Consider the following 15,489-nt stretch of genomic DNA (forward strand, 5'->3'; position numbering starts at 1 on the left):
CTCTCCAACGAAACAGAAAACTCTCTAGCAATACGCAACAAACTGAGCATGTGCAGCTTGTCCCCTAATGCTCTATTCTATCAGGAGAGGAACTGGAGTGAGTGCAAGAAGAGAAGGATCAGATTGACAGGATAACACACCCTTAATACACGATGCAGAGGATTAACGCCTTAGGTTCCACAGTGAGTATAACAAGCATGCTTTACTGCATATACAGACTGATTTTTACTGTTGTGGGTTTAGTAACACTTTAACCCAATCCTAAAAATCAACCCCTAACTTAAATTTAATCACAACCCCCTAAATGTAACTCACAACCCTTATCGAACAATTAACACTACATTATTTCCTAAAAGATGTACAGGCATGCCCCACTTTTAAGTACACAATGGGGTTTATTTACTAAAGCTGGAAAGTGTAAAATCATGCTCACTTCTGCACAGAAACCAATGAGCTTCCAGGTCTTATTATCAAAGCTTAATTGAACAAGCTGGGGTTAGACGCTCATTGGTTTCCATGCAGAAGTGAGCCTGATTTTGCACTTTCCAGCTTTAGTAAATAAACCCCATTGTGTACTTAAAAGTGGGGTATGCCTGTACAGATGTACTTATTAGTGAAATCACGGATATTTGACGGCAAACAAGTCTCAGTAGTACAAAACACTGGTTCAGCAGCAGCAGTTGACTGCTTGTACTCTCATCTCTCATATATGTGCCCTTTAGAATCCATTTCATTTACCTTTGGATATGTACTATTTTGTAATATTAAGTTGTAAAATATGCAATAAGTAGCCATTGCATTAGTTAGAAAAACTTAGATTACGTCTCTTACAGTTCATCTGTATAAAATACTAAACAAATCCAAATGAATGTTACAAATCCAAATTAATGTTAAAGATATTTGTTTACAATTGCAGAGCAGTCACTACTCTAATCAGTTTTTTTCCAAGGTCCAATTAGGACCGCAAGAGATCTTCATCTTTAAGCCGAACGATAGGCTCCTCCAAACTGTCTTTTATAGTTCTACACCAATAGCACATTGCATTTTTTAATTTCAAAATGGTAAAAAATGTATCCTCCTTACCAGAATTTGCCCCTAATAAATTGCCCCTGTTCCTTTGTAGCCCCTGTCAGGTTTGACTAAAGGAACTGGAAGAAATAGCCCTGAGCTTAGGAGAGATATCTCCAAGAAATCAATGTGGCATTTTACCTTGCAGCCAATGCCTGTGAGTGGCAATGAGGGCAGTGAAAGGGGCAATATAAGGGAATCAGAAAATGTCCCTTGTACTCTATTACTTCAAGCTCTGCTGTCACCAACATGTTTGGGAGATGGTTCACTCCATGTCTTGCTCATACTGGTAGACAAACAAAAATTTGGGGGGCACACCCCAAAAGATGCATTAGAGATGTTGCAGCCATAAGACCATAAAACAGAACAAAATATTACAGCGCACATATACAAAAAATACCATTTAACTCCTGTAAGGCTATTTAAAACACCTGAACATTTTCAAAAAACATGGGGATTTGATCACAACATATGGCTATATGGTGCTTAAGCCCACTTACTGTGACAAAGTACCCCATTATTAGTGGGTCCTACGCTATCCATAGAATGGAAGATCCTGCTTTGTCGCAGTAAGTGGGCTTAAGCACACATATGGTGTGACCAAATACCCGTATTTTTTTGAAAATGTCTAGGTGTTTTAAATAGCCTTGCAGGTGTTAAATGTCATTTTTTGCATGTATGCGCTGTAATAGTTTGTTCTATTTTATGGTCTTATGTCTGCAACATTTCTAATGCATCTTTTAGGGTGTGTTTGTATATTCTATGGATTCTGACCAAATCCTTTTTGGCTGGAGCACCCCACTCCCTCATCATTGCCTCTCAGTGTCCACCTGTGTTATAGGAGGAGTACTTTAGTTCTTCCCTATAGAGGAGTGTAGATCTCCCATGGTTCAGAGAAGCAGAATAGTCCATTATATGAATAGCGTAGGACCCACTGATAATGGGTACTTTGTCACAGTAAGTGGGCTTAACCTCCCTGGCGGTACCATTATTTCGGATTTTAGGTGCTAAAAGCGGTACCATTATTTTGCATGAAAATTTGGCGTTTTATATTGTAGTCCTGCAATTCTTAGGAATAACTCTCTTAAATCTGTCCAAACCAGAGTCTAGCAGACATCCCAGGTATGATAAAGTTTGAAAAATTAAATCATAAATTATAATATAATAAATAATTATAAATAATTGTACCAAATAATAATATAACAATAATAAAAATTATTCAATAATGTAATCTAATCAAAAACACTGAAATTTGCCGAGTTGCAGAATTGTCACTGTCATTACTTTTCAGTATTTGATGACGGATCTCCCCACAAATCGCTATCGCTCAATTCTGCGAGTCATTCTAATTTATTATCGCTGTTTTCTAGCTGGTCTAAAATCATTTTTGATGTAAAAGGACAGTTTTGGTTGCTATGGACAATCTCCAGTTTCCAGGCATAAAGAACAGTTTTTACAATATAAAACTGCATGCAGGACACTGGGCAGACCACTAGGGACAACGGGGATGTGAAATATTTACATACAGCAATGTAATCTGTAAGATTACATTATACTGTATGTATACTGTTTATTTCACTTTTTGAATTTGGCGCCGATCTCCGTGCCCGTGCGTCGCAACGCTCGCAGGGCACGGAGATCGCCGATGTGATAGATCGAGCGAGGCACGGCTCGCTCGTACAGCGAGGAGACATCGCTGGATTCGAAGGAGAAGGTAAGGAAACCTCCTCCTGGATCCAGCGACACTGTCCCGAGTCTGACTCGGGGATACCGCTTTTGGTATGAAAAATCCACCCCGAGTCAGACTCGGGAATACCGTCAGGGGGGTTAAGCACCATATAGCCATATGGTGCGAGTAAATCCCCATATTTTTTGAAAATGTTCAGGTGTTTTAAATAGCTTTGCAGGAGTTAAATGTAATTTTTAACATGTGTGCGCTGTAATATTTTGCTCATACTGGTAGGATACATTATCCTGGGGGCAGTCCTCACACTGGTCAGTTAGCATGGAAAAATAATGCTGGGAGGGTTACCCTGGGCTAAATAGACCATTGACTTAGACGCCTTTCATACTGGAGGCATTTTTCAGGTGCTTTAGTGCTAAAAATACTGCCTGTAAAGTGCCTGAAAAAGTCTCATCTGCAGTCCCAGTGTGAAAGCCCAAGTGCTTTCACACTGGGGCGCTGCGCTGGCAGGACGCTAAAAAAAGTCCTGCAAACAGCATCTTTGGGGAGCTTTAGGAGCGGTGTATACACCTCTCCTAAAGCGCCCTTGCCCATTGAAATCAATGGGCAGTGCTGCCGAAGCTATCTTCAGAATGTATTATTTTCTAAAAAAAAAAGGTTTTCACTAAGAGCCCTAACACCGAGAGCGCAGCCGCATTAGTGGCAAAGCACCACTATTTTTAACAGCCTTTTTTGGCCACTAGCGGGGGCGTGTTTAATCCCCGCTAGTGGCCGATGAAGGGGTTAATAGCACCCACAAAGCACCTCGGCAGCGGCTCTTTACGAGCTTTATTAACCCCTTCATCGGCCCCTAGCGGGGGTTAAACGCGCCCTACTAGCCCCTGAAAAACGCTACTAAAAATAGTGGCGCTTTACCACTAATGCGGCCACGCTCTTGGTATGAAAGGGCTCTTGGTGAACACCTTTTTTTTTTTAGAAAATAATACATTCTGAAGATAACACACAATTTACACTCCATTGGTGCATCAGATTTACTAACAATTCCTACCTATTATTCCCTGGACCTCACCATTAACACACAGTTTTCAGCCTTTTCTCATATCTCACTGTTAGATTTTTTTTTTATCTTTCCCCTTGCATGTCATTTATTAAAGCATGTAACTCTTTATAAAAGCCAGTGTTTGCCAGATATTTCCTAGTGTGGCTTATCTTTTCTCAAGTTTCCCCTGCCAGTTGGATATTTATTGCCAATACCTGCTTATGACATTTTTTTTTTTTTTTTTTTTTTACAAATGATCCAAATTTTTTTTATACAACTAAAATACTACCTTAGGTTAGTTTTTGTATCTGAATCAAATTAATTCATATGATTTCTCACTAGAATAATATACTGATATAATGAATTAATTTAGACGGAAATGTCCCCCTGGATCTGCCCCCTGTAGCACGTGACTAGCTGTGACTAGTTGTGAATGACTTAATCACATCTCTTTGATCAAGCCCATATTGGTTGGAACATTAGAGAAGGGTGGTCCTTAGGTAGGGATGCAGTGTGATTTGTCTGGCTTTAATAAAGTTGGATATGATCTGTCATCTTCAGTGTGCAACTTCCTGCTTCGTTGTGAACCTGAAAAGCCTTCTATCAGTTACAGAAGAAAAATGTTGCATCACTTTCTTTTTGTTATTGAAGGAAGCAGCACTTTTCTTTTTTACATGGAATAGCTTAAAAATGAATACTGTAATTGCTCTATATGATAGCATATCTCCATAAAGGGATTGCTTTAGATTTGCATCACCCGGTCTCTATATTGGTGGACAGGTAAGTATGTGAGTATTACATTAGTGGCAGGAAAAGCATTAATGAAGTAGCATTTGTGTGTGTGTGTGTGTGTGTGTGTGTGTGTGTGTGTGTGTGTGTATGTATATATATATATATATATATAAAGATACCGTGCTATCTTAATAATGTGAACAATGCATATGTAATGATGAGTATATAATAGTGAAATAAAGTGCTATAGTGCCTAAAGAAAATACACTAATAATACATCTTGTGAATCAAAACAACATGATTAGATGATAAAGTCCATTTCAAACATAATTAAAATTATATCATGATAATCCAAATATGAAATGGATAAATGAAGTGACTAATGGTGAAGTAAGGTGCTATAGTGATATAATACACTGACAGTGAATCTCATGAATCAGTGCAACATGATTAAACCATAAAGTCTATTTCAAATAATTGATTCTTGTTATGGTGATCCAAATGTGTTCACATGTCCACACACTGGTGCTCCCCCTATGTGAATCTGCTCACCTCAGAGCATGTGACCTCACAATTAAGTTCAGTCAAAACGCACATGTGAACCACCTCAGGGTCCTGTGAATACTGTGGGATCCTGGGCTGCCCAATAGCACTGTCTCCACATACATATAGGATATATAAAAAGGCTGGAAAGTGTGATACCGTTTACTATATAAAGTTGTCCTCTGGACCATAACCCCTCTATTTTATGAGATATTGCAGCTGGTTTCTCCTTCTCCTGCATTTGAGAATGGCTTCAACCTCATATTCCTCATCACCATTGATTAACACTGGTTCGGGTGGACCCGACCCTCTGTTAGGGAAGGGGTCCTGTATCTCAGGTTTCCAGGTGATACGTGGAATACTGGGTGGATTCTAAGTGATTCCAGCAAGGACAGTTCATGCAATACCTTGTTCAATCTTCGTTTTACCAGAAAAGAACCTATGAGCTTGGGCGCCAGCTTCTTTGATGGGCATGCCAGCCTGAAGTTTGCTGTGGATAGCCATACTCGATCTCCTGTTTGAAGATTCAGCTTCCCTCTCCTCTTTTTGTCGAATGCCTGCTTGTTATCCATCTGTGCCTTTAGCACTGATTCCTGTAGGATCTTGTTGTTGTAGCTGAGGAACTCCATTGTATTCTGTACTGCTGGGACTGAGGAAAATCAGATAGAAAAGATACATGGAAACCATAGTTTGCAAAAAATGGGAACGGCCCTGTGGCGGAATGTCTAGCATTAATGTATGCATACACCCAATCGTTTTGTACAAACAATGTAAAACACCGGATGTACTGCTCCAGGGTCTGATTTGCTCTCTCTGTCTGTTAGTTTGGGGGTGGTATGGGGGGTGGTATGCAGAGGATAAGGATAGCTCAATCTTCATTGACCTCACATAATGCTCTCCAAAACCATGAGGTGAACTGCACCCCTCGGTCAGATACAATGTTCACTGCACCCTCATGCAATCTCACAATCTCCTTAATAAAGACTCTGGCCATCTCCAAGGCAGATGGGGTATTCTTCAATGGTAGGAAGTGGGCCATCTTTGATAGTCTATCTACTGCCACAAAGATTGCCCTGCATTCCTCTGATGGTGGGAGCTCTACGATAAAGTCTATTGCAATAATTTTTCATGGTCTATCGGGGACATGTAATGGTTTCAGTAACCCCCAAACTCAGCTCCTTGCGGTCTTGCTTCGGATACAGATAGGGCAGGAAGAACCCCTCTAGGTCTGGCCACCAGAAGGTATGACGTACCAAGTTTATTATTTTTGTGATGCTGAAATGGCCTGCCAGTGGCTGATCGTGAAGAAACTTTAGCACTTGTACCCGGGCCTGGTCTGGTACGAAAATCGAACTCTGCCGCCATTGTAACCCATTTCAGGCTACCAAGGTTACCCCGGGGGGACTACTGATATTACTGAAGGCCTGTTTAATCTGTGACAGTAGATCAGGTTGTGATAGCAGAAAGTTACCGGTGGGTAAAATGGTATATGATACGGCTGGTTCCCCTTGGTTCATCGTACATCCTCGACAATGCGTCTGGTTTAACGTTCTTGGATCCGGGTCTATAAGTGATATAAAAGGTAAATCTTGTGAAGAACAGCGCCTCAGCTATCGGGCAAATCGTAGGTATTCTAGGTTTTTGTAATCTGTGTAGATCAGTATGGGGTGTGCTACGCCCTTGAGTAGGTATCTCCATTTTTCTAATGCCGCCTTAATGGCGAGTAATTCTCGGTCACCCACATAATAATTTCTCTGCTGGGGAGAGTCGGTGGGAGAAGAAGGCTATGGGGTGCATCAGGTCTTTTAATCCTTGGTGTTGTGACACCACTGGGCCTATTGCTGACTCTGAGGTGTCTACCTCCAAGATGTAGGGTAGTGCTGGGTTAGGGTGGCTTAAAATCGGGGCAGAAGTGAACAATTCGCAGGTGCGATTTGGTTAACTGGTTGATGGGGATTATAATAGCTGAAAACCCCTATATGAACTCCTGTAGAAGTTGGCGAATCCTATGAATCGCTGCACCCCATTCTTGTCAGTGGGTGCCGGCCAATCCAGGATGGCAGAAACTTTTTGGGGGTCCATTTTAATTCTGGCTAGAGAGATAATCAACCCCAAAAATGTAATGCTCTGGCACTCAAACTCACATTTCTCAATTTTGGCATAGAGTCTGTGTTAACGAAGTCGGAGAGGACACTCTTGAAAGGTCCTCAGTGGGCGTTCAGGGATAAGGAAAAGATTAGGATACCATCCAGATAAACAATGACAAAGATATCTAGAAAGTTCCGTAAAACATTGTTGATGAAGTATTGGAAGGTGGCTGGCAAATTGCATAGGCCAAAGGGCATTACCAAATATTCATAGTGGCCAAACCTGGTCTTCCACTCATCCCCTTCTCTGATGAGGACCAAGTTGTATGCTCCTCTGAGGTCCAGTTTGGTGTAGATGGTTGCTGTTCTCAGTTTTTGGAATAGCTCAGACATCAAGGGAAGAGGGTAGCGGTTCTTAACCGTGATCTTATTCAGTTCCCTGTAATCGACACATGGCCTTAAGGATTGGTCCTTCTTGGTCACAAAAAAAAATTCCAGCCCCTGTGGGGAATGTGGACAGGGGGGATAAATCCCTTCTTGAGATTCTCGTTGATGTACTCCCTTAATGCTCCTTGTTCCTTCTCAGACAGGGGGAAGATGCGCCCAAAGGGAATCTCAGCCTCAGAGAGTAACTCGATAGGGCAGTCATATGGTCAATTAGGAGGCAGTGTGTCTGCATCCTGTTTACTGAAAACATCCTGGTATTCCTCTTAAGCCTTGGGTACAGGCTGACTTGTGGCTTGTCTCTGGGTCTGAATCCATAGTAAGCTGGTTTCGGTCTCGGAGGCCCTCGGGAGGCAGTGTTCCTAGCAGTAATGGGACTGAAACTTGACCAGAGCTCCAATCAATCTGAGGGTTATGGGCTTGGAGCCAGGGAAGGCCCAGAATGATGGGGAATAGTGGAGACGAGATCACATCCAGGCTTAGGAGTTCTTTATGCTGAGCTGGTGTAGTCTGCATCCTGTTTACTGAAAACATCCTGGTATTCCTCATAAGCCTTGGGTACAGGCTGAATTGTGGCTTGTCTCTGGGTCTGAATCCATAATAAGCTGGTTTCAGTCTCGGAAGCCCTAGGGAGGCAGTGTTCCTAGCAGTAATGGGACTGAAACTTGACCAGAGCTCCAATCAATCTGAGGGTTATGGGCTTGGAGTCAGGGAAGGCCCAGAATGATGGGGAATAGTGGAGACGAGATCACATCCAGGCTTAGGAGTTCTTTATGCTGAGTTGGTGTAGTCACAGAGAGGGGCCAGGTCTCCTGGGTGACTGGATCCGTCGGCCAAGTATACTGAAAAACCCTGTGTCTTGGATCGTAGTGGGAAGCGCTGTTGAGTAGCTAAGGTCAGGTCGATGAAGCAGCTGCATGCCCCCGAATCAATAATGGCGTTGACCCATAGCCAGACAGGAAGTGAGAGGAAATCCCTGCAAATTAAGGTAATTTTCTGGCAGGTGTTCTAATCTCTCTCCACTCTATCCAAAACAACAAAAAAAATTTTGTCTTTAGTTATACTTTAACACCCACAGAATTTGTTTGATAATTTACTGTCTATAAATCTGTGTATCTTCTAAATGATGTCTAAATTCATAAACGACAAAATATATATGAAGTCATGATTATAGCAAGGAATTCCTACCCTTTACCCTGAATAAAAGACTTACTGTTAACATTAACCTATAAAACAGAAGATTGTTTGAAATATTAACTCTCAGCCCGCAGGAAATATGTTCTTATAACCAATCAGAATATATAATTTTAAGCTGGTTTTCACTTGCGGTCAGGGGCGGTTGAGGCACAGTTTTACCGTGACCCGGCCAACTACCTCAAAATAACGCAGCAACCAGATGAAGTTGTATAATGCTTTGCTTCACTACTGCAGCTGCAAAAATTCTATATCTGTGCTAGCTGTACCGCTGCCAAGTGAATGAGGCTGATCCGCAACCCCGAGCCAAATTCTAGGCTCACAGTCCAGTACTCCCAATAAAAAAAAACTGTTCAGGTATATAAAAAAAAAAAAAAAACAGGCATGTAGGAGGTGACAGTATTGCCTGATCCACATGATCGCTTGTCCAAAGCAGATTAAAATTAGCCCTTTAAATTTTGTACTAGAGTGCAGTTGCAAGCTGTTTAATTACTATGGGCGTCAAGAAATGTTTTTGTTAGCTCACTGTTCATACATAAATCCCTTTAGCGATTCATCATTGTTTTGCTGATGATAATTACAACAAAAATTCCGCCAATACTAGTGAAAGTATTGTTTAGCTGAAAATGGTATGTGCCTAAACAAAGCAATGCCATTATTATATGAATGACAATAATTTGGCACTGACACACAATGTGCTAAATTATTGGTTTTAAAAAACCTGCAGTGAGATTTCTGCACTTAATGTAAGTGATGCGACAAAACGGATTCGGAACAGCCTGTGAGTCATCTTCAAATATAACATGCATCTGTGAGCCATAGTATAGATGAAAACACACAGCTAAAGCTATTACCACTTACATTACACAGTGACAGCTACTGATTAAGGTCAATGATCTAGATATCATACACAAGATACATCTCATATAATTGGATTACAAATGCTAAAAGTGGATTTAGTCAATCTTTATCAGCATATTCATTCAGAAAAAAATTTTTTGCTCCCCATGCACAGAATATACAATGAATCCTGATAAGGTAAAGTGCTGACAATTAAAAGACAAAATGCCTTAAAATAATGATCCCTACATTTACTGGAACATGTATTACAATTACAAGGCTTTAAGGCTGGATTCACGCTGCCGCACAGAGCAGCTCACAGTGGGGGGTCCACTGCCTCCCCATTCACCATTTCAGGTCTGATTTTAGCCCGCATTTTTGCCTGAATTTGGACCTCAAACGGACCAGATGACGCACAGGACTCCTGTGCAAATCGCAACAGATCCACTCAGGAGATGTGTGAACTGGCTACATAGAGAGCCGGTCTTGCGAAACCCACATCCAATTCGCAATAGTGTGAGCCCTGCCTAAAGGAAGCCTGTATGAAGGAAAATACATAGGTTGCCACTATTGATCTCACGTTCTCAAAAAATGCTAGTTACCTGAATGTCATACTAATGTCAACACTGGCCATAGATGAATCAAAACTCAGCTAGTTCAGCAGGGGCCAAATTTTGTTCCATTTGTGGCAGTCCCTGTCTGTCAGAAATTGATTGTTAGAGCAACTTCTGTCTAACTTGAATCTTGGAAAACTTTTGTAGCTCAGCTGTTGCGGCTGCTGTCCATCTATAGCCAACCTACAGCGGAAGTAAACCCATCCATAAAACCATTTCATTTCCAGCACATACCGGAAATGTAACACTCCCATTGGTTGTGCTCTCAGCCAAACTATCAAACCATCCAATGGCTGGAGTCATAGCTGATTACATGTGCACTATCATGGCATTTGTAGTTTAAACAGACACAAAGATGGCAGCTTCCTTGGCTGAAAACGATAGGGGGGATACTTACACTTTAAGGCCTCAATACTTTCTGAGTCACAGACCCTAGAACTCTACAAAAATAAGGTGTTGACTTCACTTGAAAAACTCTTGTATTATACATTGGAAGCCACAGACAGTCAGACAACTATAATTTTCACAAGATATACCTACAAATATCCTTCAGTGTTTGTTTCCTTTGAACAACTCAAAGTTGACATTTCCACTATTAATCTCTGATGCTTTGCAAATGCCTTACATGCTGTGAAATTTATTACAGTATTACCAATGTCTACATACAAAAAGCGTCCACTGTAAAATCCGCAAAAACTTGACAAACTATTAATCACTTGGTAACCTAACATGTAACGTGTTGCTTACATGCTGCAAATATCTGGCTCAATATCACTAAACAAACTTACAATGACATCTGTCAGTGCTGCAAACTATGATAAAATATTATTGTGGACTAAAACGAAATTTATTTAAAATCAACAGGTTTGGTTGACCTGTATAAAGATGCCTTACAGCAAACAAAGAAAGCTAGGTAATGCTGTATACCTGGTATAAGTTTGTTTTCTGTCATAGCTGCGTTCTTCTCTAGAGCACAGTTCGATAAGTCAGCCTTTTTTTTTGTGACGTCTGTAGACTCTGTGCATTGACTTCCATCTTGTTTGGAATTAAGCAGTGGAGAGCATCCAATTGTATCACCTATACAAAGACAGGTGTAAAAGGGACTTGGCTGAAATGATTGTCCATTCTGATAAAGCACACCGTTGAGTTCACATCCAACAGCATACAAATCTGTAAGTTCAAGGACAGAAAATATCAGGTACATGTATACTGTGCGCTACTTAATAATAATTTCTTTGTTATAAGTTTGAATGTTCCATAGGCCATATTTTTCAGAAAAGGGGCATAATGTTAAGCCATGTAAATAGGTATGTATCTATATACCATTCTATTACTGGTCAGCAACATATTATGTTTGGCAGATGTTCACTTGCCATCTTTCTGTTACAATCGTTTTTTATTAAATGTTTTCTGAAGAAAAAGGAGGAACAAAACAGAGCAAACAATCCTTGCATAGCTCTGTACATACAACAAAGTAGATACACAAAAAGGAGAACATAGAGGGAACATGACAAATGAGATGAACCATCTATGAGGTACCATATATTTGCATACAAATAGGAAGATCAAACATGTAATGCAGTGGTCCTCAAACTCAGGCCCCAAGTACCCCCAACAGGCCATATTTTGGGCATTTCTCTTAGCTAAAATAAAAGCCCTTGTGCAAGATGTTGGGGGTACTTGGGGACTGAGGTTGTGAACCACTGATGTAATGGATAGCTACTGTACATAGTATAGACCAATAACACCATATTAAATAGAAGAAAGCCATTGTGAAAGACAGCTTATCAGATCTGCCTTCGACAGTGTCTTTCAACCTTATTTCAGTCAATGCACCCTTTAAAATGATGGACAATCTCGAGTCACCCCATTCTAAAATGTAAAAAATGAAACTAATAATAATAGTTTTACATAATGCAGCAACATCCACACAGGCAGGAAACTCAACATTTGAACTGAATTTGTTCTTCCAAAGCAAATACCCCTTTGCACACTGGTACTGACTAGTATTCCAATGTTTCTCTTCTCCCTCAGTTTCCTATCCTCACGCAGCTTATGAGAGGGGAAGTAGAGGGGCAAACAAGGATATTGTGCATCCAACGTCTTACTTATCAATCAATGACATAATTGGTTGTTTCTGGAAGGTTGTAATAGTGTAGCTAAAAAGAAAACTTGATCCAAGCGCTGGCTTGTATACCAATTGTGGGCTATTTTTAGGCATTTTGCAAGGCACCTCTGAAGAGACCTAAAGGCACACTGGTTGAAAAAGACTGGCTTATGGTATACATGAGATCCATGAGGTCCAAAGCATCAATAATACATAAACTCTATGAAGTGGTCTGAAAATTGGTATAGCATTTAACTTGTGTTATAAGATATCAGAAGCGCTTCCCAATGTCAGACATCATCTTAATCATTTATTGGAGACAAAAATCCCCACAGCTAATAGTGTATGTAACATATGTAAGGAATGGGAAAGGAAAAAGGGAGAAAACAGAAACAGGACTGGAGAGGAAAGAAAGGAAGAGAAAAATAAGGAAAGAGAAAGATAGACGGTGAGTCCGTCCGAGGATCTTTCAACGGAGTCAGCTCCATATATCTGGAACCTGCAAATAGGCAGCCAGGGGGACCAGATTTTTCAAAGAGGGATTGTTTATCTCGCAAGACACTCACAATTTTTTTGCTTAACATGATCCATGTGGGTGTATGTTTCATTAAAGCTATATCTAGAACTGGACTTTTCCATGCAATCACAAATGCGATTTTGACTGCTAGGAACATAAAGTATATTAAGGTCTGTGTGTGTCTCGGGACATTTTTGACTGGTTTGTTCAGCAGGGTGATGCTTGCACCTTTAATAATATTCGCCATTGTGACTGAAAATATAAAGGAATGTACCCTCATCCAAAATTGACAAACTTTGGGGCAAGATCACATATGTGCAGAGATGTACCTGTCTGGCCACAACCCCTGAAGCAGAATGCCTGGAGACATTTTCCAAAGACGCCACCTACCATCTTTTTACCCTGTATCTAACGGATATGATGCACCTTGTTATTGTCCTGTGTACTACTTGTAATCAATAAACATAAGTTTACCAAAAAAATTATAAGGCGTCCCCATGCCTTTTACACGCACATATCGTGTATGGCTGATTCTCCTCTTGATTATGTCATGCTAAACATGTTTTAACAAAAAAAGACACAGTTAAAGGGTAAGGAAACTTTCAATGTGCTGTTTCTCTTTTGCCCTCGCTCCACTGAGTTTTAGCTGTGGAGGTCTGTCTCAATGTTTACATCCTTTGAGATATCTTCTTCATCCTAATGTCTGCACATGTTTAAGAGGGGTACATAGACTTCTTTGAGAGACAAATTGACATTGACTTTAATCCATATCTTGGCTCCATACAATTTAATGGGGTTCAGCTGCTCATGTGTGGGGCTGGGCCAAAAGGATGTTAGTACTGTGTCAGGCCTCAAAAGTATAGACTAAGTAATTTAGCATAATTAGTAATTTTGCATGATGGTTTTACAGAAATTACCACAAGTACTAATTTATACAAAAGTCAGATGCTGAAAAAATGTTATTCACATAAAATTACTGTGTAAATGTGATACACTGTATATACAAATCGATTACCTTTGTATGCTTATAATGCTAAGATCATCGCAATACGGCCCTGCAAAGATCTCTGCGCCAATCTATTTGAAAGCCCTGCGCTTTAGGTGTGTGAGTGATGCATGTGATGTACACAATCTCCTTGGCCCAGTCTTAAGCCATATAATGTTGCTTGTCTGAAATCTGGTGAGACTTTAGAACCTAATCTGTTTGCAGACTGAGGCCCCACAAATACGAATGTTTAGATCTGCACTGCTACTTGGGTAAATGCAAGGACTATCTGAAATTTAGCTGCATTATTAACTCTAGTTTGGAAAAATCTTACAGTTGAACATTATCTCCTTAAAACTGTGCACCTTGTGAGTGTACACAACGCTCCCAGTGATTTTTCCATTCTCCATTGCATCCCTAAAAGTTTTCAAGTGGGATGGCGATCAAAACCTCTTTGGATGTTATCCACACTACCACTACCTTGTTCATGTTCAAATCCTGAGTCCTGATTTCATTAACAATTGTCTTGGTAATTCCTGTTTCCTCTGCAATCATTCTGATTCTGAGTTGTCAGTCAAAAAGGGAACAGAATGTAGATAGAGAGAGGTCTGTTCTCAACTGTGACCGACAGCTCACTATCAGAATGATTGCAGAGGAAATGGGAATTACAGTGCCTTGCAAAAGTATTCACCCCCTTGGCATTTTTCGTGTTTTGTTTGTTGCCTCACAACCTGGAATTAACATGAATTGTTTGAGGATTTGCATAATTTAATTTACAGAACATGCCCACAACTTTCAAGATGTTTTTTTTTTTTATTACTGTGAAGCAAACAAGAAATAGAACAAAATAACAGAAAAAGTCAATGTGCAGAACTATTCAGCCCCCTAAAGTCAATACTTTGGAGAGCCAACTTTTGCGGCTATCACAGCTCCAAGTCACTTTGGATAAGTCTCTATGAGCTTGGCACATCTTACCATTGGGTTTTTTGCCCATTGCTCCTTGCTCTTTCAAGTTGAATGGTTTGCGCTTGTGAACAGCAATTGTTAAGTTCCAACACATTTACATGTTTCCCCTTAAAGCACTCAAGTGTTGCTTTAGAAGTGTGTTTGGGGTCATTGTCCTGCTGGAAGGTGAACCTCCACCCTAGCCTCAAATCACACACAGAGTGTTACAGGTTTTGCTCAAAAATATCCCTGTATTTAGCACCATCCATCTTTCCCTCAACTCTCACCAGTTTCCCAGTCCTGATTGCTAAAAAACATGGTGTTCTTTGGGTGATGTGATGTGTTGGGTTTGCACCAGACATAGCTTTTTCTTTAATGGCCAAAAAGTTCAAATTTAGTCTCATCAGACCAGAGAAACTTATTGCAAACGTGCCATTTTGTTTTTTGCTGAATGTAATGTCTTTCTTCTGGCCACTCTGCCATAAAGCCCAACTCTAGAGCGTACGGCTTATTGTCGTGCTATGTACAGATACTCCAGTCTCTGCTGTGGAACTTTGCAGCTCTTCCAGGATTAAATTAAATCTCTGTGCTACCTCTCTGATTAATGCCCTCCTTGCGCAGTCCTTGCGTTTTGGTGTGCGGCCGTCTCTTGGCAGGTTTGCTGTTGTGCCATGTTCTTTCCATTTGGTT

General features: G+C 40.6%; 1 protein-coding gene across 3 annotated transcripts in view; it reads right to left on the reverse strand.

The window, feature by feature from the left end:
* CCN6 (cellular communication network factor 6) overlaps positions 1-15,489 on the reverse strand; it is a 47,533-nt gene that overhangs the window by 16,263 nt on the left and 15,781 nt on the right. For all 3 annotated transcript variants that reach the window (XR_013276720.1, XM_077487097.1, XM_077487098.1), the window contains exon 3: positions 11,173-11,415. Coding sequence is in view for 2 of the 3 variants with exons in the window: in XM_077487097.1 (XP_077343223.1) it covers positions 11,173-11,415 (243 nt within the window). In the remaining variant the exon portion in view is untranslated. The remainder of the gene's footprint in view (positions 1-11,172; positions 11,416-15,489) is intronic.

This window comes from Lithobates pipiens, unplaced genomic scaffold (genome assembly GCF_037356315.1).
Source record: "Lithobates pipiens isolate NorthernLeopardFrog02 unplaced genomic scaffold, aLitPip1_a1.2 Scaffold_18, whole genome shotgun sequence".
Lineage (NCBI taxonomy): Eukaryota > Metazoa > Chordata > Amphibia > Anura > Ranidae > Lithobates > Lithobates pipiens.